This window comes from Cynocephalus volans, chromosome X, assembly GCF_027409185.1.
Source record: "Cynocephalus volans isolate mCynVol1 chromosome X, mCynVol1.pri, whole genome shotgun sequence".
Classification (NCBI taxonomy): Eukaryota; Metazoa; Chordata; class Mammalia; order Dermoptera; family Cynocephalidae; genus Cynocephalus; species Cynocephalus volans.
Genome location: NC_084478.1, coordinates 131,882,567 through 131,910,038, shown reverse-complemented (window position 1 = coordinate 131,910,038; position 27,472 = coordinate 131,882,567). Strand labels below are relative to the sequence as shown.

At 43.0% G+C, this 27,472-nt stretch overlaps 1 protein-coding gene across 2 annotated transcripts in view; it reads right to left on the bottom strand.

The window, feature by feature from the left end:
- Positions 1–4,450: 4,450 nt before the first annotated feature.
- The window catches only part of SLC25A43 (solute carrier family 25 member 43), a 45,512-nt gene continuing 22,490 nt past the window's right edge, over positions 4,451–27,472 (bottom strand). For both annotated transcript variants that reach the window (XM_063083527.1, XM_063083528.1), the window contains exons 4-5: positions 7,895–8,029; positions 4,451–7,212 (exon numbers count right to left, since the gene is read on the bottom strand). In XM_063083527.1, coding sequence (XP_062939597.1) covers positions 7,012–7,212; positions 7,895–8,029 — 336 coding nt within the window. In that variant the 3' untranslated portion in view covers positions 4,451–7,011. The remainder of the gene's footprint in view (positions 7,213–7,894; positions 8,030–27,472) is intronic.

The window sequence follows — 27,472 nt, the reverse complement described above, 5'->3', positions numbered from 1 at the left end:
AAACAATGCTCATCGTTTGTGGGCCAGTCTTCCTGTATCCAGTCTCTTACTGCTTCAGCTTCTGGAACAATCTTGCTCATGTCCAGTTTTCATCACATCACCTAGTTGCTTAAGAAACTAGTGACTCCACTTTGCTGATTGGATCAAACCTAAACTTCTCAGCTTAGCATTTGAAGTCCCTTTTTCTTTTTCTTTCTCTCCAATGCTTGGAAGTATTTTATTTCTGGCAGGCTTAGAAAGCAGTTGATGGATTTCAGCCCTGGGGTAACTGCTTAAGACAAAACAGTCTTATTGGGGTATAATTGTCATGCAATAAAACTGTACATATTTAAAGTGTACAATTTGGTAAGTTTCTATGTATGTATACACTTGTGAAACATCACCATAATTAAGATACTGATCATATCCATCACCACCCAAAATTTTCTCATGCCCCTTTGTAATCCCACCAGCCCCCAAGCACACACTGATATACTTGCTGTCACCATAGATTAGTTTACATTTCCTAGAATTTCATATAAATGGAATCATATAGTATATATATTTTTTATTTTTGGTCTAGCTTCTCTCACTTGGCATATTTTTTAAAATTATTTTATTTTAATTGTACATATTTATGGGGTACAAGTTGATGTTTTGATATATAAATGTTATGTGATGATCGGATCAGGGTGGTTAATGTAACCATAACCTCATGAATTTATCATTTCTTGTGGTGAGAACATTCAAGAGCCTCTTCTCTAGCTATTGTGTAATATATAGAACTTAACTGTTAACCATAGTCACCCTACTGTGCCATAGAACACCAGAACTTATTCCTCCTATCCAATTGTGATTTTGGATCCGTTTGCCAACCTCTCCACATATTATTTTTTGAGATTTATCCATGTTGTTTTGTGTATCAGTAGTTAATTAGTTTCCATTGCTAGGTAGTATTCCATTATATGGACAGGCCACATTTTGTTTATCTGTTCATCAGCTGATGGACATTTGGGTCATTTATACTTTTTGCCTGTTATGAATGATGCTGCTATAAATATGCCTATACAAGTTTTTGTGTGGACATATGTTTTCATTTCAAGCATATATACCTAGAAGTGGAATTGCTGGGTTGTGTGGTAACTCTATGTTGAGCCATTTGAGGAACTGCCAAGTTTTTTTCCAGAGTGATTGTACCATTTTACATTCCAAACAGCAGGGTGGGAGAGTTCCAGTTTCTCCATATCTTGAGGCCTATCTTTAGCCACCATCTCCTCAATGTTCTTTCTTTTTTTTTTTTTTTTTCAAAAATATGACCAGTAAGGGGATCTCAACCCCTGACTTGGTGTTGTCAGCACCACGCTCAGCCAGTGAGCGAACCGGCCATCCCTATATAGGATCTGAACCTGTGGCCTTGGTGTTATCAGCACCGCACTCTCCCGAGTGAGCCACAGGCTGGCCCCTCTCAATGTTATTTCTTGTTGCTTCCCCCTCCCCCAGGAGTTTCTTCTCATCCACTCCTTTGGTGGTCTCATTCAGCCCCTTGGCTTTAGTCACTGTCTATCTGCTGATGACACCCAAATTTCTACCTCCAGCCATCACTCTTCCCTGAACTCCAGACTTGCCCCTGTTATCTTGAAATAATTATCAATAGCGTTCTGGTGTATTACTTTCCTATTGCTGCTCTAACAAGTTACCAAAAACTCAGTGGCTTAAACAACACAAATTTATTATCTTACAGTTCTGTTTGTCCCAAGTCTGACGTGGTCCCACTGGGCTGAAATCAATGTGTCAGCAGGGCTACGTTCCTTTCTGGAGGCTCTAGGGGAAAATCTGCTTCCCTGCTCATTCAGGTTATTGGTTGAATTCAGTTCCTTGTGGTTGTAGGACTGAGGTCCCCATTTCGTTGCTGGCTGTCAACTGAGGGTCATTCTCAGCTTCTAGAGGCCACCCACGCCTTGGCTCCTGGGCACCTTTGTTTTCAAAGCCAGCAACGGTGAGATGAGTCCTTCTCATGCCTCATTTCTCCTGCCTCTTCTTTCATCCTGCATCTCTCTGACCCACTCTTCTACTTTCCTCTTCCTCTTCCACTTTTGAGGACTCCTGGCATTAGATTGGGTCTACCTGGATAATCCAGGATAATCTCTTCATCTGAATGTCTGTAATCACATCTGCAAAATTTCTTTTGTCATGTAAGATAACATATTCACAGGTTCTGGGGATTAGGGTGTGGATACCTCTGGGGGGCTGTTATTCTACTTACCACAACTGGTTTGGACAATTACAGGGACAGCCTATGCTTCCACCAACTGTCTACTTGACTTCTCTACTTGGATGTCTCATGGGCATTTCAAATTTGACATCCTAAAATAGAACTTTTAATTCCTTCCCCACCAAAACTCTCACCCTCCCCAGTCTCCCACACATCAGTAAATGGCAACATCATCTACCTTGTTACTCAAGTCAACAGCCAAAAACCTAGGTGCCATCCTTGATTCCTTCCTTTTACTCCCTACATTCTCAAATCCTGCTGAGTCCACCTCCAAAATATGTCTTGAACTCATTTACTTCCCTCCATCTTTTTTGACACCATTCTAGTTCAAGCCACCATTTCTTGCTTGGACTTTTGTAATCACCTCTTAACTGGTCTTCCCACTCACAGCTTTGCTTACCTCCAATCCATTTCCCACACAGCAACCAGAGTAATCTTTTAACAATGAAAATCAGATCATATCGCTTTTTTGCTTAAAGACTTCAATGATTTCCCACTGCATTTAGAATAAAATCTAACTTCTTGCTCTGGCCCATGTGGCCACATAAGACTGGCTCTCTATCCAACCTCATTTCATACCACTCTCTCACTTGCTCACCACACTCTGGCCTCTTTTCTCTCCAGTAAACCTTTTCCTACAACTGGAGTTGTGCACCTGTTCTTTCCTTTGCCAGGAATGTTCTTCTCCCTAGTTCTTTGCATGGTTGGCTCACTCTCATCCCTCAGGTCTCATCGCAAATGTCATCTCTCAGAGTGGTCTTCCCTGGTTCCCTGATTTAAAATATTTCCCTCTCCCACACATAATTCTCTAGTAAATCACCCTGTTTATGCCTCTCATAGCATTACAATCTATAATTACCTAACTTATTGATTAGTTTACTTGTTTATTGATACCACCGTCACTAGAATGTAAGCTCCATGGGGGTGAGGACCTCAGCTGCCTTTAGTCCCGCTGTGTCCATAGTGCCTAGCTGTTGGTGAATAAATGCATGAGGCCAGTCTTCTCACTCTATACCTACCCCCTTTTGCTTGCTTCCATCTCTTTGACACTGCATATGCCCTGCCTTCAACCTGCAGTGCCTTCCTACCTATTTCTGACCAATGAATATCACTTCACCTCCTTCAAAACTTAGTTCAAGACTCATTACCTCCAAAACCCCTGCTCATTACTAGCCCATTTTCTTGCGATGATCCCTTTAATTATTCGTTCATTCACTATGTATTGAGCTCCTTGCAACAGTTGATACTACATTATCATGCCTTTGCTTGTATTTGCTTTGTAATCATAGTTATTTTATGTAGGTAGGTATGTTTCATTCCTTAAGACTGTAAATTGCTCCTGGGTCAATACTGTGTCACACTTCTTTATAATCCTCCCCAAGTTCTTAGCCCAGTGTCATGCACACTGCCAGCCATAAAGCAGAAAGGCAGAACACTTCTTTCATACCTCCCAGAAAGTGAAAGTAGCTGGGTGTTCATTTTAGGAGCAAAATTAGAGTTTTAAAGAATTGTTCTGAAATTAGAAAAATGAGGCATATTCTTTCCCCCATTTTATTGAAAAAAATCAAAACTGCAACTCAGAAAACATTCCTTTGTGTGGCAGTAGCAAGAGCTTAGCTATTTCATAATACTTGTAGAAGAATACACAGAAGATATTACTGTGATGTAAATAACCTGAGGTTAGGATTCTGGACTTAGTTTTTTTTAAAAAGGGTAAAAAAATGTTTGCAGCTTACAGAACTTTTTGAAAAGTTGTCCACTTCAAGGAAAATAAAGAGTAACAAACATGAACTATTCACTCTGTGTAAAGAATTTGCCACCCTCCAAACTCTTAACAGATTGGGCTACAGATGAGATTTTCATGTGTGTGTTAACTTTCATTCCCCATAACAGTTTGCCACAGCAGTTGGAAAAATGAGTTATTTTGGTATATTTAAATAGGACAAGGTTCTGAGAGTTTAAAGTTTTGGCCAGTATATATTTAACCATAGTTTTATAGCTCACACTAGTAATAAATGACCAACACATCATTTTTCTTTGGAAAATAATAGGAAAAAATACTTTCAACGTACTCGTACTAAAAACCTGTGTGTGAGAGAGTGTATATGTGTGTATGACTTAACAACTTAATGTTAGATATTAATTTTTTTTAATTTTTAATTTTTATTGAATCATAATTGATTATACATATTTTTGGGGTTCAACATTGACATATGTTGATCAAATCAATATTATTAGCATATATATTGTTACAAAGCATACTTATGCTTTATGCCCCCTGTCCATCCTCTCCCTATCTTCCTCTCCCTCTCCCCTCCCACCTCTGATAACCCTAGATTTCTTCTCTGCTTCTGAAAGAGTAATGGTTGCTCTGTTGATTTGTTGCCTAGATGATCTGTCCAATGCTGAGAGGTGTGTTCAGGTCCCCCAATATTATCGTAGAGCAGGTGCTTCTTCTGTTGCTCTGGAATGGGCTTTGTGGAGAGAGACATCCTCTTCTTTTCTTTGGTCTTTGTTGGTGACTCTCCTTGTGTCTGTTCCTTCCAGTGGCTGGAGGACCATCTGCGTGGTGGTTGTGGTGTCCAGCCAGTTTCATGGCAGCCATGGTTATTGTGATGGCTGTGGTGGGCCACACACATGGAGGTGATGTTTTTAGCATGCTCCTTGGTGCTGGTGGTGTGCCTGGTTGTGGGGCAGGGTCCGGTCCCCAGATCCATGCCTCAGGTCCCTGCGTGGGCCCCAAGGTGCTGGAGGTGTGCTTGGTTGTGGGGTGGGGGGCGGTCCAGTCCCTGGCTCCATACCTTAGGGCCCTGGGCAGGCCTTGTGGTGCTGGCGGTGTGCCTGGTTATGGAAGGAGGGTCTGGTCCTGGCTCCACACCTCAGGACCCCAGGTGGACCCCCAGGCACTGGCGGTGTGCCTGGGCCAGAACTTATTTTTTGTCTTTTGCTTACCTCTAAAATGGGGGAACTTCCTGTGGGGACCAGTACTTGAGCTGTGTGGTTTAGCTAAATTGCTGCTTTGCTACTGATTCCCCAGGGAAGGCTTTTTGTGCAGCTCAGGTTTTAATGGTGGACTTTATAGGTACTCCCAGCTCACCAGAGACTCAGTGCACCTGGGTTGTGTAGTAACTCTGATCTGGGCCTGAGTCTTTTCATCAAACTGCACCCCATGCAATTCCATATTCTTGACCAGTCCCCTCTGAGTGGTCCTGCGCTGATTGGGGGCAGATCAGCTGTCCTTGCTGTGCCCCAGTGTTCTGCTGGTGGGCCCATCTCCCCCACTGCCCATGCTGCAAACACTTCTCGTGGGATAGACCATGCACTGGTCCCTTGCGATGACTCACCTGCCTCTCAGTGGCTCTTTTTTTTCAGTTGTTGTGGCTCCTTGCTCCTATGTGAGTCCACGGGAACCCTATTAGTGGTCTTGCTGGCCTGGGGGCCACAGAGGCCCTCTTCTCCCTTACCACCTCCAAGCAACTCCATCTGAAGGGCACAGCTGCAGCTTTTTCCCAGCTCCTGCTCCATGCACTCAGCAGCTTCAGCCTTAAAGTGGCCATGGCACGAAATGGTTGGAACAGTTTTTTCTTTCTCTCACCATGGCTTCTCCCTTCTTCATGCTCTCTGTAGGTCTCTCCTCCTCTTCCCCTGAGCTCTAGTGGCCCCAGCTTGGCTGTTGTTCCTTTTTTATAGTTGTAAATTGGTTGATTTGCAGGAGAGGGTGACACTGAGGACTGTCTATTCCACCATCTTGACCAGAAGTCTAATGTGTTTTTAAATGCATGGATAGGCACTATTTGAAAGGTACAGTTATATAAACTTTACATAGAATCCACAAGGTGGGACAATCCTGAAATTTGATTTTTTAAAAATCTAGTACAGGTGATTGGCCTAAAGTGTTTTTATTCAGTTACATTTTTTTTTTTTGGTATGTGTATCAGATGTTTCATTTGATCCTTTCTAGGCCACTGGGACATCTTGTAAGAATAACTTAAGTTCATGAAATAATTTATTTTTAGGGTAGGCTTGCAAAAGCAAGTTCAAAAGGCAGAGCATTCAGGCCACTTGAACTGTACATGACTTCAATCAGAAAACGGTCTTTGGGGGCATAATTAAGCTGTCATGGTAAAAACTACCTTCCTGAAACACAAGATCCTAAGCCTGAGATGCTTCAAATTTCAATAAAGAAGGATGGTTCTACTATGATAGTAATAACTTTTAATGTTAAATGTATTCATTGTTTGTAATGAGGCATAATTTCCACTGTGGTGTGTGCACTCAGAAGTTGGCAAAGGTTATGAATTCAAGAACAATTATACTGGGAAACCTCAGGTCAAAGTGAGCGAAATTAGGCCAGTGTTGGTTCGTGCAAACTTTGCATTAATTGTGAGCAACCCTGACATTGTCACTGAGCTCAGGACGTGGTATCTGCTCAGCCACATGTTGCTTTGAGGGGCCATGGTGATACCCTTTCTTGGTATCGTGTCTCTATTCAGAGTGCAAATCGCACATTTTATTAATGCTAGGCTTTGGTTATAAAATCTGGTAGAATGCCACAGTAGTGTTGGGAAACCAGCTCAGAGCACGTGTTCACAGGGACATGAGTTTGGAGCTCCGAGGTGGTGTACAGCCAAACTGTCTCATTTCCAAGAGCAGCAGACAGGAGTACCCTCTCATCACTCCTCATGTGCACAATTATGCAGCTCCGTTTATCTGTGATTGCAACATGCCTTCAGTCAGTGGACTTCCAGTCCCATTCAGTTTTACAGAGTTGGTTTTTTAGACTTTAGTTTTCCAGTTTTGAAGAACTTCTTTAATTCCCGTAATTCCTGGGGCTTCAAACTCTGGTCCACCCCTGGGGTCAACTTATAGCTCAGAGGAGACACAATGTAACCATTTTGGTAAAGACAGATTCTCTTGCAGAACTCAAAGGTGCTAAACATAACTCCAAAATATGGAACTATCTGTTAAAACAGAAAATGAAAATCATGTTACACTCTTAAACAGAAAACATCAATGTGCCTACAATCAACTTGGATCAGGGTAAACTGAGATAATGGCTATGGACAATACAACATGATAACTCTTTTTGGAATCAAGGAAGATGGCAAAGGGAAAGCTGGCCCAGTGTGGGTTGGGGGAGAGGAACGAGTGACTGAAGGGCATGCCCTGGGGAGGCATTGGTTCTGTATTAATGTGCATGTAGACAATCTGACACTGCCTGTCAATATATGCTGGCCTTGACTGCAATCATTTATACGTCAGCTAGTTAGTCCAGAGTTCTTAAACCCTTTATTTTGGTCATGGAGTTCTTTGGGAATATGATACACATCCGTATACACACACGTGTTTGCGTACAATTTTAGGATGGGGGTTAAATTCCCCTTAGGAATCCATGAACCTCCATATTAGGATCCTCTACACTAAATGCTCAGCTCCTCTAGGATGGGGTATAAGACACCCCACCACTGCACAGGATCCCCTCTCCTCAGGGCTGACAGCCAGCTTGTATTCATGGGCCTTACGCTAGCATCAGTGCTAGAGAGGGTGTTTCCATGCAAACTGTGGGGGTGGGGGTGGGGGTGGGTTGACAAAGGAAGAAGGCAGAATTGGAAAAGGCAGATAGAGACTGGTCACTCCATTCACCTTCAGTAAGTTGGCTGTCACCCCATTCCAGAGCCCCAGTACCCCTTGGGTCTTCACTATCTTCTGGAAGCAGTCCATGGCTCCTGAAAAATGGACATCCACTCCTCCATGGTGGGGAAGATAGGGGCTCTGAGCCTGGCAGGAAACAGAAGGTGGGATGAGGTGATTTAAACACCAGGAAATAAATGTCCTAGTCAGAGTAGCCAGGATCTCAAGTCTGGACTCTGAATGCTATTCCCCTGGCCAAGATGATGGCAAAGAACAGCTACCGCACGGTTCTTTTTGTTTCAGGGGCTTAGAATGAATAGTAACATGTAATAAAATCACGATACCCTGTTCACATATTTGTGGTTTATTTTGCTTGGAAGGAAGCAGACATTTGGGACAGACTCAATTTCATACTTGCATTCACTACCAACCTATGCCCTTTGGACATGATAAACACACTCCCATGCCCTTAACACCCATGCTCCTGCCCTGCTTCTTTGTTTTAAGTGAGCCCTCCCCTGTGAAGCTCCCAAATGTGGGCTGCTCATTTTCCTACAGCACAGATGTCACAGGGCGGAGAGCAGAGTGATGGCATTCTTCTAGCTCCCTGTTGCTATTCTCACACTGACTCCTTAACTCTCAGGCCAAAAGTGCCCATCTGGGGCTCATGTCACTGAACCACACTCCTTGTTCTGCTTTTATCTATTGACCTCCTGGCCACTCTTCCACATTCATTGAAGTCTGTGACACCTGGTGGCTCACCCTCTCCCAGCCTCACCACCATCTTAGGTAATTTGGCATCTATAATGACAACCCATCCCATACCAAGTTTCTGGACCTTGACTTCAGTGATCCTCACCTTTATACCACTTTGACCACCCCCTCCTTCGGCCACCCGATGGACTTCATCACCACCCCCAGAACTATCCTGACCAAACCCCATTATCACCAAAACACTACATCTCTGAAAGTAACTTTTTAATCCTTTAAAAAAGAATTTTATGATCATATGAAATGACTTTTTAATATACCACTTATATATAAAATTGACATAGCTGGCTTTCAGAAATGGTGTTGTTTGCATTGAGCTATGCACATCTAGTTGGGGCTGTATAGCACTCTGTTGCAATGGAACCAAGATTTCCCAGGTGGGAGAGGCAGTACAGTATAGTAGTCAGAAGAGCCTAACTCTGGACTCAGACAAGTAGGCTTCCAGTCCTGGCTTCTTTGCTTACTGGCCATGCGACCCTAGGCAACTTACTTAAAACCCCCTTGAGCCTCAGTGTCCTTATTTAGCAAAAGGGAATAGTAGCTGCTTCATGGGACTGCTGGGAGAATTCAATGAGGCGATGCATGTCAAGCACTTGGTAGTGTCAGGCGCACAGTCAGGATCAATGAACAGGAGCTAGCCTTGCTATTACTATTATGTAGAAAGTCTTCTAAAGATCAAGCAAATCCCCTAGTTTACTTGTTGCTTGTCATGTTCACTTCTGAAGTCTTCTACTTCAGAACTGCTCTGACCACAGTGTCCTCACCCATTGTTTTAGTCCGTTTCGTGTTGCTATAACAGAAATACCTGAGACTGGGTAATTTATAAAGGAAAGAGGTTTATTGGGCTTACGATTCTGGGACAGCTGCATCTGGCATGGACCTCAGACTCCTTCTACTCATGGCGGAAAGTGGCAGGCAGCCAGCGGGTACAAGCAGATCACATGGCGAGAGGAAGCAAGAGACAGAGAGAAGGTGCCAGGGTCTCTTTAAGCAACAAGCTCTTGCGGGAACTTATAGAGCGAGAACTCACTCTTTAATCCCCCCACCTCCAGGGAGAGCATTAATCCATTCATGAGGGATCTGCCCCGTGACTCAATCAGTTTCCAGCATTGCCACATTGGCGATCAAATTTCCACATGAGTTTTGGAGGGGACAACACATCCAAACTCCATCACCCATCCAGCATCCTCACTCCCTCTTCCTATTAGTCATAATCATTCACATCATTGACCACCTAGTCACTTGCCCTCTCTTTTACCTCTAGGCCCCCAGCTCCTTGCTAGTTTCCCATTCCTCCTTTTTCATCCTTGCAGCTCTTTTTTTGCTCCTACTCTCAAAATCCTTGCCCTTTGTCCTTCAGCTCATTCCCCTCTCTGCTCCAAGCTGCTGAAAATGAATCCATAAAGGGACAGATCGGTGCTGCTGGGGTTTCACGGCCTCTAACCTTGGCTGATCCTCAGACTTCAAATCAAGCCTTCAAAGCCTCCTTTCCCATTCCTCACAGGGGCTCTTCCAAACCATACTGCACCCTTTGACGCCCCTTACCCCACACCCATGCCCTCCACTCTAGGCAGGGGACCTGGCCTCCCAGTTCATGGGGAAAACAGAGATTATACAGTACCTTAACTATTGCTGCTCTGCACGCACATCTTTTCTTCCCAGCAGAGCCCTGGATCTCACACCTTTGAACTCCCCTGGCACCTTTCCCAAGAGACCTGTTTTTCCCCTTTAACAAATGAATAAACTCATGTCCCTCCCATTTCAAAAGCAACTCCTTCCTCCAATCCTAACTTTGCCCTTCAGACACTGCCCAATCTCTCATTCCCAAATTAACATACTGTACAATTACCTTGTTTCGGTGTGGAGTTCTAGGAGCTTGGCCACACGTATAGATTTGTGTGACCACCACCACAATCGGGATGTGGAACTCTTCCATCAGCCACCCAAATTCCCATGTGCTGCTCCTTTGTAGTCAAGGCCTCCCCCAACTCTATCCCAGGCCACCTCTGATCTGTTCTCTGTCCTATGGTTTTGCCTTTTAAGAATGTCATATACGTGGAAGTATATAGCATGTAACCTGTTGAGACTGGCTTCTTCCACTCAGCATTATGCCTTTGAGATTCATCCATGTCGTTGTGTCCATCAATAGTTGCTTTCTCTTGGCTATTGTAAAGAGTGCTGCGATGAACATTGGGGAACAGGTATACCTTCGACTTGATGATTTCCATTCCTCTGGGTATATTCCCAACAGTGGAATAGCTGGGTCATATGGCAGATCTATCTACAATTGTTTGAGGAACCTCCATATCATTTTCCATAGAGGCTGCACCATTTTGCAGTCCCACCAACAATGTATGAGAGTTCCTTTTTCTCCGCAACCTCGCCAGCATTTATCGTTCAGGGTCTTTTGGATTTTAGCCATCCTAACTGGGGTTAGATAGTATCTCAATGTGGTTTTGATTTGCATTTCCCGGATGCTGAGTGATGTTGGGCATTTTTTCATATGTCTGTTGGCCATTTGTATATCTTCCTTAGAGAAATGCCTACTTAGCTCTTTTGCCCATTTTTTAATTGGGTTGCTTGTTTTCTTCTTGTAAAGTTGTTTGAGTTCCTTATATATTCTGGATATTAATCCTTTGTCAGATGTATATTTTTGCTGAGTAGTGTTCCATTTTGTGGATATACCACAGTTTATTTATCCATTCACCTGCCGAAGGACATCTCATTCCTTTTGTATTTGTGCTTCTTGAAATAGTCACCTACTCTGGTTGGCTCCCCTTCCCTGCTTCCCACTCATTGCTCTATTCTCTGCAATCTGCCATCTGTCTCTGTTTCTCCACTTAACTGAGTCTGGCTGGGCTTGTATCTTTTCCCTGCTTTTATTTTCTCCAGAGCACTCACTGCCTTTTACTATTTGGTATAATCTACATATTTATTTTTTTATTTGTCTGCTCCTCCCCTGCAAGTAGAATTTCAGCTCTGTGGGAACAGGGATTTTTGATGTTTGGTTCACTACTGTGTCTTCAGTATACTTAATACATAGTCCGTATTCAATGAATATTTGAATAAATGAAATGTATTGAATATAGTGATCTCCTAATTGCCAAATCCAATGACACTTTTTGACCATTTTCTTATTGGATTTTTTGGGAAATATTTGGCACCGATAACCAGCAACTTTTTGTCCTCCTCAATTTATACACCATTTCTAGGAAATTCTGCCATAGATATGGCTTTAAACACCATCTACAAGCAGATGATTCCCAAATCTTTATCTTTGGTCCAGACCTTCCACCTGAGCTGCAAAACCAAGCACCCAGCTGCCTACTGGACATCTCCACCTCAACAGCACAGAAGTACTCAAAACCCGGACCCGTTGTTACCTTTCTCCTTGAGGGTGCCAAATTTATTCTTTCTTTTGTATTTCTTATCTCAGTAAATGGCCCCACCATTTTAACCAGCTGCCACAAGCCAGAAACCTGGATTCTTCATTCAATCACCCTTACTGCCCTTTCCAATCAACCATAAAGTCCTATCTATTTTATCTTCTAAAGAGAATTTCTCAGATCCATCCCTCCTCTACGTTCTCATCGCCATTCCCTGAGTTCATGCTACCATCATCTCACATAGATATTGCTGTGACAGTTTCTTATTGGCCTCCTGGACTCACTCTCGTCCCTTCCAATTCATCCTTCACACTGCAGTCAGAATGCACTACAAAAATTTCATTTTGGACCACTGACTCCTTTGCTGACTTTCTACCACCTATAGAATAAAATCCAGGCTCCTTAGAATAACATAGAAGGCCCTTCATGACAACTTTTCCAGCATTAAAAGTGTCATTTGCCCCAACCATACTGACTGTGCTCCTTAGCTCTTTTCTCATACTCCCATTATCCCCTCTGAAGAATTTTCATTTATTCAAATATTTATTGAGTACCTACTATGTGCCAGACACTTAGGATACAGCAATGAACCAAACAGACAAAAGTCCCTGTTCCCACGGAACTGAAATTCTAGTTGTGGGGAAGGACCAAACAAAAACAAAAAAGAGGTAAATTATACCAAATATTAAAAAGCAGCGCGTGATCTGGTGAAAATAAATGCAGGGGAAAGATGAGTGTCTAGAGAATGTTGAAGTTCTTATTAGAGAGGTCACCAAGAAGATGACCTTCGAGTAAAGATCTGAAGGAAGTGAGTTATACAGATAGCTGCAAAGACCCTGAGGCAGGAGCATGTCTGGGGTGGCAGAGAGCAAAAAGGGGCCAGTGTGGTGGGAATGGAATGAAAAAAATAGAGAGTAATAGGAGATGCCTTCAGAAAAGTAACCAGTGACTAGATCGCTTACAGCCAGTAGGCCACTGTAAGTATTCCCGCTTTTACTGAATGAGATAAGGAGTCACTGGGGGGTTATGAATGAAAGAGTGGCATTGTCTGATTTATATCTTAACAGGATCACTTTGGCTTCTGTGTTGAAAAGGACTGAAGGGTGGAGAGAAGGATAGAAAGATGGAGATTGGTTAGGAGATTACCATAACAATTTAGGCAAGAAATGGTGGTAGCTTGGATAGGGCTGCCAGTGGTGGGGTGATGAGTAGAGGTCAGATTCTGGATATATACTGAAGGTAGAGTCAACAGGATTGGCCGATAGACTGGATGAAGATGTGAGAGGAAGAGTCAAGGATTACTCCAACGTTTCTGGCCTGAGCAACTGGATAGATGGAAGTGCCATTAACTGAGATGGGGACAATTAGGGGAGAGGCACGTTGGGTTTGTTTGTTTGTTTGTTTGTTTTGAGGGCGGGTGGAGATATCAGGAATTCAACTGTGCAATGCCTATTAGACATTTAAATTGAGATGAGGAGGTGGCTACACAAGTCTACAGTTCAGGGCTAGAGATGTAATTTGGGAGGCATCAGCACATAGATAGTATTTAAAGCCAGGAGCCTGGGTGAGATCACATAGGGCTAGAGCCTGGGAATACTACAACATTAAGCGGTCAGGGGAAGAGATAGACCAGCAAAGAAAACTGAGAGGGAGCAGTCAGTGAAGTAGAAGAAAAACCAGGAAGGAGTGGTGTCCAGGAAGCCAAGGGAAGGCAGCATGTCAAGGAGGAGGGAGTGGTGAGCTGCTGATGGCCAAGTAAGATGAGGACTGAGAATTGACTGTTGGATTTAGAGACACGGAGGTCACTGGTCACCAGAAGAAGAGAAGTTTCTATTGAGTGGTGTGGGCAAAAGTCTGACTGGAATGGATTCAAGAGAGAATGGAAGAGAAAGACTGCAGACAGTGAATACAGACAATTCTTTCAAGGAGACCTCTTTCATAACTATACTGTAATCATGTCTGATTTACATGGCTGTTTTTCCCAGTGGGCTCTGTACTCTGTGAAGACTCGGTCTTGTTAATTTCTATCTCTCTGCCTTAACTACGAGCTGACACATGGCTGGTGTTCAATGAATGTTTTGCTGAATGAATTCATAAAATGCTTAATATAGGAGTGAACTGGAATGTTTAAAGCCTTTTGACATACTTTTATGTACAAATTGTAAAAACGGTCGGTTAAGACCTATACAATGTAATATAGAATCTTTTTAGAAAACAAATATCAAAATTCATATTATTTCATTTCTCTCTTCACAATGCTTTGTAGATAGTTCTATTTTTACTAAGATGTAATGGCATAGTACAAAATATCACGCATGTAGTCCGTAGTAATATTGCTACTGCCACTAATAAGAAATAGCTGCTGACATTTATTGACTGCTTAGCTTATGTGCCTGTTACAGTTGAGGAAACTGAGGCTCAGGGACAGATTAAGTGATTTGATCAAGGTCATACAGCTAGTAACTAACACATTTTATTCTATTTTATATTACAGTTAGTTGTTTCATGTCTTTTTCCCTCAGGAAACTGTGAGATTTCTGATGGCTGGGACCATGTTTTACTCAGCTTCTCTCTCCTTCAACCTCCATAAATATGTATAGAATATATGAACAAATTATAATAAGAGTAGTTTGAAAACTCAATTTTAATGATTCAAACCAGGCCTTCTGGACTCTTGACCTTTGTTGTCTCTGACCAAGAAACCTGGCTCTTTCTTGTTCTCCTTCTGATTCCTAGATCTTCTAGGCCCTGATAACCCAGAATATCCAAATCACAGACTCAAATCTGAGCAGGACCTTAAGATCTTATAGCCCAATTACTTCATTTTGCAGGTGAAAACCTAAGACCTTGAGAGGAGGAGGACTTAACTGAAGCCCCCAGCTAGTGTGTGGCAGAGGCAGGACTAGAAGCCAGATGCTCTGCCTCCTGGTCCTCTGCAATCTGCACTCCAGGGTCCTGCCTCCCAGTGACTCCTTGACTTTGGCCTCTAGGCTCCAAGGATTAAAATCACAACTTTTGCTGCACCTGACAGCTACCTACCTCATGCCCTTGCAGGACACCCTGTCCCACTACTTGTTGTTGCACAGCCCTGGCAATGATGTTGTCACCTTGCCCAGGTTAGACTTTAGCTTCTCTCATGACCCCCCCATGATGAGGACATTCAATAAACCATACAGTAAAATGGCACTAATTTCAATTAGTGGGTATGTGTAGGGGGGAGTTGGTCTAAATTAGTGAAGTCTGAATTATGAAATTTTGGAAAGACATTCCATTTTATTACATGTGAGTGAAACTAGATTAACAAAGGGCAACCTGGCGGAGAAACTTTTCAGGCCCTACTTTCATGCATAGTTGAGTGGTTTGTGGAAGCCTAAGCAGAGCACAAATGTTCTGCATGTGAACTTTAGCATCACACAGACCTGGATTTAAATCCTATATGATCATAAGCAGGTTCCTTCACTCTTTTGAGCTTCATTTCCTCATTTCAAAAATGGGGATGATAATACCTATCTCTTGGAGTTGCTATGAAAATCAAATGAGACAATGAAGAGTGCCAGGAACATTGTAAGTGCTCAATATGTTAACCATGATTATTAGTAAATAGATATTTCAGCAGGCTTTAAAAGAAGCTTTTTATTATTATTTTTTGCTGCTGGCCAGCACAGGGACCCAAACCCATGACCTTGGTGTTAAGGCTGTGCTCTAACCAACTGAGCTAATCTGCCAGCCCTAAACAGTTTTTTTCTTTTTGGCGGCTGGCTGGTTTGAGGATCCAAACCCTTGACCTTGGTGTTATAACACTGCTCATTAACCAACAGAGCTAACCAGTCAGCCCCTTAAAAGCAGCTTATTTAGTAAAGAGTTTATTTAAATATCTCCATAATCATGCTGTTTATATGATTAATTTGCTTACTAAGCCCTGAGTTACTGGAATTTTAAGTTAGTGGAATGCAAATTAATGAGGTTTCACAATTCTTTATATTATATTAGTGATTGTTGTATCTTTCCTCATTAGTCCGGCTTGAAAGATCAGTGTTTATGCTTTAAAAATATAGAGTTCTCCATCAAGGTGAAGGGTAAAACGTTTGGGTTGGGCCTTCCCCTTTGAGGTGCAGTAACAAGCAAACAGACCGGAGTATGAGAAACAGAACATGAAATGGACAAGCTCAGTCTCCCACCTGAAGTTACAGTAGCCAAAGTGGTTAGGAATCTTTGGGGAATGTCTTACTTTAAAGTGTTTACTTAGCACTGTTCACACTCGGCCTTTCCTTCTTCCCCTATTGGTAAAGAATTGTTGCCAAACAGATATTAAGCCTCCTTTCCCCTTAGAATCTGCCTAATCACAAGACTTCAAGTTCTTCCTGCTACTATAAGACTGAAATGTTGAAAAGAGGAAATATTTCCTGTTCATGCAGGAAAGTAACCTTCTTATTCTGCTATGAAATATTATTGATTTATCTTCCACTGGTTTCTGGTAAGAACAGCAGAAAGCCCAAAGTCATGAGTTGAGGTGATCATTCTGCATCCTGGTGCCCCCACCACAACTAAAACAAAGGGACACTAACTAAGTTACATGAGTTATATAACAGGTCAATCATAATCAACTTGTGATAAATCAAGAGCCATTTACATTCAGTCTTCGCACCTTAACAGTCTTCCAAACTTCTTCACTTCACTCCACCCCCACTGCCAAGCCACCACTGTCGCTCACGTGGACCATCACAGCAGCTCCTTGGTGGTCTCCTTGCCTTCCCCGTCTATAGACACTTCTTGACAGTGATTTTTAAAAATCAGATCCTTGTACTCAGCTGCTTAAAAGATTTTAATGGCTTTACTACATACCTAGAATAAAATCTAAATTTCTTACTGGAGCCTACAAGTCAAAGTGGTAATATGGTAGTAAATGTTTAACAACTGGTTCTCTGGGGAGGAGGTAGGAAGCTCTGAGTTGTAGCATTTGCCCATTTCAATGGTGTAAATACTCCCACGGTGGCTGATTCCAGGCTACTAAATGTGAGGTCGATCAGCTCCCCAAATTTCCTGAAATTTAACAGTCAGCCCCCATAAGCCAGTAGGATCTGGCTCCAGCACACCACTTGTAGGCCACAAGCCCTACGTGATCTGCCCTGCCCATCTTTTCAACTTTATCTTGTGTCACTCTTTTGCTCACTGCAGCTGCACCGGCCTTCCTTCTGTTCTTTCTGCCTGATGATTTCCAAATTTCTGTTTCCAGCTTCTCTCTTTCCTCTGAGCCACAGGCTCATGTAACCAACTACCTACTTAACATCTTCACTCAGCAGTCTAATAAACATCTCCAACTTTATATGTCCCAACCAGAACTCTTGACTTTACTCCACTCCAATCCTGACTGTCCTCTAGTTTTCCTCATGTCAATAAATGGCACTGCCACCGGCCCATGTGCTCAGGCCAAAAACCTGAGTCACCCTTAAAGCTTCTTCGTCTCTCACCTCTTTATTTTCTAATCCATCACCAGCCAAGTTCCGGTGACTGCAAGCATGTTGCAAATCTGTCTATTTTTCTTTCATTACACTGTCGTCATCCTAGCCCAAGCCACCATCACCTCTCACCTCCACTACTACAACTGCCCCTAGCTGGTCTATCTGCTCTTATTCCCCATAGAGCAGTCATGGTGATCTCCCTTGACTTCAGCTCTTCAGTGGGTCCCCACTGTCATCAGGATAAAGTCCAGATTCTTTATTCTGGCTTACCAGGCCCTTCATGATCTGGCCTCTGACCTCTTGCTACCTCCTGCATTATATTCTAAGCTTCAGATACTTTTCACTTCCACTGACAGTACCTTGCATCATCTCTCGAATGAGAGCCACGGTTTCCTTACCCATCCCTCGACTGCCAGTCTCTTTCTCCAATTCATCCTCCACATTGCAGCCAGGTGTGCTTCCAAACTCATCAGATGCTGCTATTGCTTTGCTCAGAGGCCTTCAACAGTTCCCGATTTTCCCAAGAAAAACTTTGAGAAGAAAAGTTTTCCAAAGATATTTTCTAAACAATAATTTAACAGAATTTAAAACCCTTTATAATTTGACCCCCACCTGTTTTCCCAGTATCACTTCCCACTACCACCCTGTGATGATAAATTCCATGATATTTGGTCAAATATCCACCTAGATGTTGCTGGGAAGGTATTGTTTAGATGAGTTTAATATTTAAATCAGTAGACTTTGAATAATACAAATTACTCTCCATAATGTGGGTGATGGTTAGAGTGTGGCCTTATAACATCAAGGTCACGGGTTTGGATCCCCAAACCGGCCAGCCACCAAGAAACAAAAACAAAAACAAAAAACATAATGTGGGTGAGCCTCAACCAATCAGTCGAAGGCCTTAAAAGAAAAAAAGACTGAGGTCCCCGAGGAAGAGGGAATTCTGCTAGCAAACGGCCTTTGGACTTGAACTGCAACATTAACTCTTCCCTGGGTCTTCGGCCTGCCAGCCCCTCTGTAGATTTCAAACATGCCATTCCCCAAGATCACATAAGCCAATTCCTTAAAATAAATCTCTCTCAGTCTATACACACAAACACACACATACACACTATGGATTCTGTTTCTCTGGAGAATCCTGAGCGACACACACTCCCATCCCAGGAACCCTACATCTAGTCACACTTATCTCCTGAACACTACAAATACTCTTTCTGACAGGCAAAGTCCTAGTCACCCAAGCCATCTAATCAGTCAGATGCCACCTCATCTTGAAAGTTTTCCTGATTCCGCAACTGGAACTGCTCGTTCCCTTCCTCTTTCCCTTCTTCTCTCCCTCCCTCCCTTCCTTCTTTTCCTAGACTTTACCTCTCTCTTTTTAAATGTTTTATTGGGGGAAATTTCAAACACATACAGAAGTAGAGAGGCTAGTAGAGCGGACACAAAGCTCCATCACCCATCTCCAACAATTAGCAATACATGGCCAATCTTCTTTCATTCCTACCCCCACAAGACATCATTTCAATTCATCTGAAAGTGTTTAATTATGTTTCTCTAAAATATAATGGCTTATTAAAATATATATATACACATATACACACACACACATATATATATACCAAATTCACATTCACACCTAAAAATTATAATCACTTAGTATCATCATACATCCAGTCGGTGTTCACATTTCCTCAGTTGTCTTATAATTGCTTAGCTTCTTTGTTTGAATCGGAGCCCCCCCGTCCTGTGCTCCGTTCGCTCTTTGATTAGGCCTCTGCTGTGGCACAGGCTACCTTGGATGAGTTCTCTGGGTGCAAGTCTTTGTGCTTTCTCCCAGCCTATAAGTTTATGGGAGCAGGCCTGGGGACGTCCTCACTCTCCTAGCTCTTCAGGGCCTACCACCCTTCGTTGTACATACCAGGCACTCATTAAATGTTGAATCAAATCCCTCTCAATATCAGTGTTACTAGTAGCTTTTCCCAAAGACAGCTGTTTACCTGTGAGCAGGCTCAAGTAATTCACGTGGATGGTCATGAAATAAAGATGTGGCCAAGGCTGACCAAGTGCTAAGTAGCAGGCATTAGGATGAGTGCTTTATATGTACCATCTCATTTAATCCTCATGCAATGGGTGGTATTATCTTATTATCCCTATTTTATGGGTGACAAAATGGAGTATGTGAAAGGATAAACACCAGTCTCCAAAATCACACAACATGAGACAAAGCATCAACTTGAATCTGTGTCTGTTTGACTCAGAGCCAGGCTCTACTAAGCTACACCATCTCCTGATACTCAGGCCTGAAAACACTATCTTAGCTCTTTGCAAACTTGTTAGTACACATCATGGGTAGATGTGGCTGCCACAGCACGTACACCATTGCATTCTTGATGTGAAGACTGGAGCTCGTGGTGTGGTATGAGTGAGTGCCTCTACAGGTGTCATGCCAAATGCACGCCAGACACAACAGCAAGCACATATTGCTGGTTGTCCCTAAAGGACGAAGGAATAGGCTATAATACCAGTGCTTCCCAACCCATTGCTGCATATTAGACTAGCTGCGGAAGCTTTTAAAAACCATCAATGCCTGGGATCCTCCCCTAGAGATTGCAATTTAACTGACCTAGGGCGGGGCCTGGATACCAGCATTTTTTTACCAGCATCCTAGATGACTCTGATGTGCAGCCAGGGTAGAGAACCACTGGGGTAGGCCTTCCACAGAACAAGGCAGCTCAGGGCTCAGACCTGAGTCCATCAGCCTGCTGGGGACATAACAGTGCCTGGGAAAAACACATGGGCCTTGAAGCCAGGCTGCTTGGACTGAGTCCCCGCTTTGCCATTCACTAGTTCTGTGGCCTTCACTAAGAACCTTCCACCTTTCTGAGCCTCAATTTCCTCATCTGTAAAATGGGGTAATAATAACACCTCCCTTACAGAATTGTTGTCAAGATTAAATTATTTATTTATTTGTTTTGGCTGTGGAATTTTATTTAATTGATTTTATATATTTGTGGGTTACAGATTTAAATATCAATACATGTGTACAATATATGATCAAATCAGGATAATTAGTATACTCATGTTTACAAAACATAATCTATTGTGACCCTTAACTAATTTCTTGCTAACTCCTCTCTCCCTCCCCTTTTCCAACCCCTAATAACCACAGTTCTGTTCTTTTTTTTGGGAAGTTCAGTGTATTATTGTGATTGTTTCGTTCCTCCCTCCCTCCCTTCTATTCTTCCTTCCTTCCCTCCATCCCTCCCTCCCTCCCACTTATGAGTGAGGGCATGAGGTATTTCTCTTTCTGTGCCTGGATTATTTCACTTAACATAATTTTCTCTCAGTTCACCTGTGTTGCTGCAAATGGCGGAATTTCATTCTTTTTTATGGCAGAGTAGTATTCCATTGTGCATATATACCACATTTTCCCTAACCACTTGTCTGTCAATGGACATTTAAGTTGATTCCACCTCTTGGCTACTGTAAATAGAGCTGCGATAAACATGGGAGTGCAGGTATCCCTTCAAAATGATGATTTCCATTCCTTTGGGTATATACCCAGCAGTGGGATTGCTGGATCGTGTAGCAGTTCTATCTGTAGTTGTTTGAGAAATCTCCATACTGTTTTCCATAATGGCTACACTAATATACAGTTCCAACAACAGTGTAGAAGATTTCCCCTTTCCCCACATCCTCACCAGCATTTGTTATTCTCTGCCTTTTTGATAATACCCAGTCTAACTGGTGTGAGATGATATTTCAGTGTGGTTTTGATTTGCATTTCCCTGATGCTGAGTGACTCATTTTTTTCACACGTATGTTTGCTGTTTTGTATGTCTTCCTTTAAGAAATGTCTATTCAGGGCCGACCCTGTGGCTCACTCGGGAGAGTGCGGCGCTGGGAGCGCAGCAGCGCTCCCGCCGCGGGTTTGGATCCTATATAGGGATGGCCGGTCGCGGTCACAAAAAAAAAAAAGGACAAAAAAATAAATAAATAAAAAAGAAATGTCTATTCAGCTCCTTTGCCCATTTTAAAATCAGATTTTTTTTTACTGATAAGTTATTTGAGTTCCTTGTATACTCTGGATATTAATACCTTGTTGGATGCATAGTTTGCAAATATTTTCTCCCACTTTGTAGGTTGTCTTTTCGCTATGTTAATTGTTTCTTTTGCTGTGAAGGAGCTTTTTAGTTTGATATAATCCCATTTGTTTATTTTTTCTTTTGTTGCCTGTTCTTTTGGGGTCTTATTCATAAAGTCTTTGCCCAGTCCTACATCCTGAAGCATTTCCCCTACATTTTCTTTTAGTAGTTGTATATAGTTTCAGGTATTATATTTAAGTCTTTAATCCATTTTGAGTTGGTTTGGGGGATTAAATGTTTTAATACATGTAAAGTGCTTAAAACTGTATTGGATGTATAGCAAGCACTAAATAAGTAACCACTATTATTAATGTCATTATTATTAACTAAACTTAAAGAAGAGACAAGTATGCTGAAGGCGAAACCAACCCACTAGACTAGAATGCTAGACTGCCATTTGCCCAAACTGTATCTTACTGGTAAAGAGAAACAAAACATGTCAGGCTGCTAGTCACAAAGACGAGAACTTAAATCTTCCTTCTACACAAACCTGGGCAACTATCCCATAGCTGTCCAGTTCAGACCCACAGCTCCCAGGATGAGCACACTGGATTCTGCAGCGTGGCATCATCTGAAAAAATCTGGGGAGTCAGGCCTGGTTCTGCCACTATCTGTATAACCTTGGCCAAGTCGTTCAGATCCTTGAACTTTAGTTTCCTCACAGGTCAAGTGAGGACATTGAAACTAAATGACCTGGGACAACTTCATATCTCCTATAATCCATGTTGCTGGCCCAATTCCATGCTCCTCCCTGCCTCTAGGACTTCAAACCTGCCATTTCCTCTGCCTCGCTGAGTCTGTCTTATTGATCAGAATAAACATCACTTCCTCAGGGAAGTCTTCTCAGATTCCCAAACTAAGTCAGGGGCCTATTGAACACTTTTGGTCACGCCGTATTTTTCCTTCATGGCACTTAACACAGTTTGTAATGACGTAGTGTATAATTATTTCTTTCACATGTACTCCCCACCCCCACCCCCGCCCCCAACCGCTCCATCTCCCAAACAGTAAATACCATGAGGCCAGGGACCACATCTATCTTTTTGATAGTTTTATCCCCAAAGCTTACCAATATGTCTGGCACACAGTAGGGACTTAATACATATGGAAGGAAAGAGAGAACAAGCTTGCAGTAGATAAAAATGAAGAACAAATATTAAAAACAAAGCATTTGATTGTTTCTGTGATAAACTCCACAAAGGGATTCCAACAGAGGCAACATTTCTTTCTATGAGTACTGAAATAATTAAACAAACAGTAAATAGTAAATAAAATAGTTAAATAGTAAAACACACATACCCTTTGACCAAAGCAATCCTACTTCTAGGAATTTATTTTACAGATATAGTCACACATGTATGAAATGATGTATGCTACAGGGATATTTGTTATAGCATTGTTAGTAAAAGCAATAGACTGGAAATAATCTAAATGTCCACCAACAGGGGACTAGTTAAAGAAATAGTTCATTATACTATGGAATACTATGTCACAGTTAAAAAATATGTGGCAGCTCCATGTGGACAGATATGGTGCCATCTCCAAGCTACATTATTAGGTGAAAAAAACAGGGCACAAAAGAATATCTGTAGTCTGCTGTTAATTATCTAAAAACAAAAAGAACAGAAATGTGCATGTTTATGTGGATCTTTGCATAGACCATCTTTGGAAGATACAGGTAAGAAATTGGTAACAACAGTGTTTTCTCTGGGGAGAACTGGTGGCGAAGAGACAAAGGTTGGGAGACTTATTTTCAATGTAAACTCGTTGCACCTCTTCGATTTTGTATTGTGTGCATATATTACCTACTCAAAAGATAGAATGCTTAATTTTAAAAGAGCAGTAAGGAGAAGAGATCAAAGAAAGAAAAGGAAAAAAATAAGTAAAGAGTGTGCCAGCTGGAGCAAACAGGAGCTCAGAACCTTTCACTTGTCATTTGGAAATGACTTTTCTCATATGCAGATGTGTAGGACACAACCTGAAGACCAAGTTGTCCAATTCCCAAACCATCTAAGGATATATACGCATGGAAGGCAGTTGTGGTAGGAGGCTTTAATTTTTGGCAAATCCCAATGATCAAACAAAAACGACCAATCTTATTGGAGTAAAAGTACCTTTATGTCCTGTGAACCACATGACCCTTGTTTCTCTTGGCATAGCCAGGACCCAAATAGCTGTCCTCATACAGCTGGGACACACCTGGACTCTGAAGTGGGGACGTTCGCAGAAGTGGGTGGAGGCAGCTGCCCCCCAGCATAGCATGCGTACAAGCTACCCTTGATCCCTGCCAGAGGGAATGCTCCTCATTTCAGCAGCAGGCCAGAAGAACAACTAGATGCTCAGAAAGCATGCAACTGCGGAGGGAAGTGAGCAAATGGCAGCAGATTAGTGTTCCGGTGGGACAGAGCACAGAGAAACACTGCCTGCCTGGCCACTGGGGCTGGGGGTGAGGAAGCCAAAAGCACGGCTGGGCCCAACTGGAGAAAGCAATCGAGATGCAAATGAGCAGAGCGTGCTGAAGCCCAGGCCACAAGAGCCACATGCACAACAGTGGCAGCCACCTTTCACAGTGTCACCTTGATGGGGGGGTGGAGACTGGGTAGGAAGGTGTCGGGAAAATATAGGAAAATGGTCAGGGCCCCGCAGATGTTCAGAATCTTGCCAATCATTTGCTGTAAAAATCCATGTGCACCCAGGTGTTCCTTGGCTATTGTCTGATGTAGATGCTCGTCAGCACCCAGGTGTCCTGGGTTATGGATTTAAGTATAAAGGACGAGTGGCTCTAATCCACAGCGCCCCCCACCCCTGGATGCCTCTAGGGGGGAGGGGAGGCTGTTGCTGCCAGGGCCTCTGGGACCCTCCCGGAGGCCCCGCCGCTGCTGCTGGAGGCTGCTATAAGCTGCTGCTGCTGCTGAAGACTGACCTTGCGTCGTCTGCCAATGGCTCCCAGGATCTTTCCCAATTACTTAGCGTGTGTCCTGCGTGTGAGGGGTTTGGTGACCCAGTCTGTACAATGGGTTTGAAGGGTCGGAGCCCTAGCCCTGACAATACAAATGGAAACTTAGTATAACTAAAATAATGAAACATTTTGGCTTTAGTTATGAAATGCCTAGCCATACAATTAGCGTATCTATTGCCTCAACCCAACAACTGGTATAGTTGTGTAACTTTACAGAAGGGTAAAGAAGATTTGGAAGATGACAGTTTTCAGAAGGCTGGGAATATACAGACATGTGCAGTACTTGCACATGGTGGCCTCTCACTAAATGCCTGTTAAACTAACCAAACCAAAGAATAACTCTCCTACCATCCCTGCTCATCATTAGCTATAGAGATTGAGGGTCTATTGAGTTTTGGTGATCCCAGCTCATTTGTGTTTATGGCAATCATAGGAAACAAAGAAACACAGTTGGACTGGCTTATTATAGTTCTAATCAGGCTTTCATTGCTATGCATGGATTCTGAAGAGGTGCTTCAGGAACAATAAAAATAGCACCTCAGCTTTACTGAGAGTATTTACTACGTGCCCGCCTCTGTGTCTGCACTGCCCTAATTCAGTCTTCTCTACAGGCGCAGGAGATTGGCACTCTTCTTATCCCCATGTTTTACAGAGGAGAAAGATGAGGCTCAGAGAGGTCCTGTGGCTTACCCAAGGTCACATGTGAGCAAGGGGAGGGGCTGGGACCCAAGGCCCACACTGTCACCCATCAAGCTAGTCTGACCACTAAATCCTCAGACGAGCACAGCTATCAAAAACAAATCAGTGACAGCTATGTGGAATCAAAGAGGTGGAAATTGGTGCTTTGGTTCCAACGCTAGCTGGGGAAGCCAGTGGAGGGGACAGCAAACCGCAGTCTTCATGTCCTCCTGACAGCAGGGTCTTCGTGTGAATGTTCACAGCGAGTTGTGTCTTTCCTGGTTGACAGCCAGCCTTTTCTGGAACCTTTCTTTCCCCTTCTCCTATCTCTCTCTTCACCCCCACTCTGGGGGAGGGGAGCTCCTATCTTAGCTGCTCAAAGAAGCTGGCTTAGCACAGCGTGGCCATTTTGATTCCCAGACCTTTATCTCTTCAAAGAAATGAGCCAGCTCAGGTCAGGAGAAAAGGGCAGAGTGCTTTTATGCTCAGTGGAATTAGGAAGGCTCCTCCCTCCTTCCTTGACTGCCCTCTAGGGACAGTTTTGTTTCCATGATCAACGACTGCCATCCCTAAAGTATTTAGGGCACTCTACACCTTTTGAAACAACAAAGGAGAGAATTTTACTTTCCCTTCGCGTTAATAGCGATGCTCCAACAAAGCCACCTTGTCAAAAGGATGTCCAGACATCTACCTGGATTCAAACACCATCCTTTTTTCTGACTGCCAAGGCAATGCTACTCATATAGGCAGAAGAAGTTAGTCCCCAAAGGGGCCAGATCTAAAAGTAAGATGACAGCAAGGAGTTGAAATGCAACAAACTAAAGGTAAGGTTCCCATCTTCTCCCACTACCCTGAGATCTCAGACCCAGCAGGTTTGTACTTCTGGACAGGTAAGTCAGCTCTGTTAGGAAAATAAAGTTCTATTCCTACTGAGAATAAATGCCATGTCAACCAAGAAATGCTGAAGTAGGCAGAAAACCTGAAATCCTGTTAGCACCTCCTAGCAGGGGTAATAACAATGTACTCTCCCCTCCTGGGGCTTTCTCCCCATTCCCTTTGAGCAGCTGTGGTCGATGTGTGGTTGGCCAAAGGTCTGATGCTGCTGGATGATCGATGCCTGTGCCTCATTGTTCCTCATTATGATCTGATGGTTTCAAGTCAAAGCTGCGAATACAGCCTTCCAGCCTTCCTTCCGTTGCCAGGCTGCCAAGTCCCAAGACAGCCCAGTTTTCCTAAGATGTTTTTCTCTAACTTGAGTTAACTATTCTCTAGCCAAAGCCAGGCTTGTTATAATCTGAATGTTTGTGTCCCCCTCCCCTGCAATTCAATTGTTGAAATCCTGACCCCCAAGGTGATGGTTTCAACAGGTGTGGCCTTTTGGGAGGTGATTAGGCCATAAAGGCAGAGCCCTCATGAATGAGATTCATGTCCTTATAGAAGAGGCTCCGTAGGGTTCCCTCACCCTTTCCACCATGTGAGGACACAGCAAAAAGGCCACCGACTAGGAGGTGGGCTCTCACCAGACACCATATCTCCCTTGATCTTGGACCTCCCAGCCTCTAGAGCTGTGGGAAATTTCTGTTTATAAGCTACCTAGTTCATGGTATTTTGCTACAGCAGCCTGAATGGATTAAGACAAGGCTGTTGCCTGTCAGTTTCTGAGCCTACACATTATTGTTTTTCTCAACTCCTCTTGCACTGAGGCTGTGAGCTCCTAACCCTCAAAGCTGGGTTTCCCTCTCTACTCCCACACCAAGGGCAAGAAATTGAAGACAAAATTAACTGATTAGCCCCTGCACTCCTGGTGGATAAGGGGAGGGCCTGAGGAAGGAGAGATCTAGGTTCAAGTCCTGGCCCTACCACTTACTAGTCATGTGACTGTTGGGCAAGTGATTTATCCTCCCTGTGCCTCGTTTGTTCATCTATAAAACAGAATAATAATAGTACTTATTTCATAGGGTTGATAAAAAGTATTAAATGGGATAAGAAACTGCCTTGTCCAAATTAAATGACTAGCAAATGGTAGTTATCATATTATTACAATTTCTTAATCCCAGGGAAGGCTTTCCTGTAATTACCTCCCCTGCCATAGTTTGTCCCCATCCTTGGCCTTGACAAAAGCCTCCCCACCAAAGAAGAGCACAGATTTACATACATTCATTTAGATCCGGTCACATTTACTGAAAGCA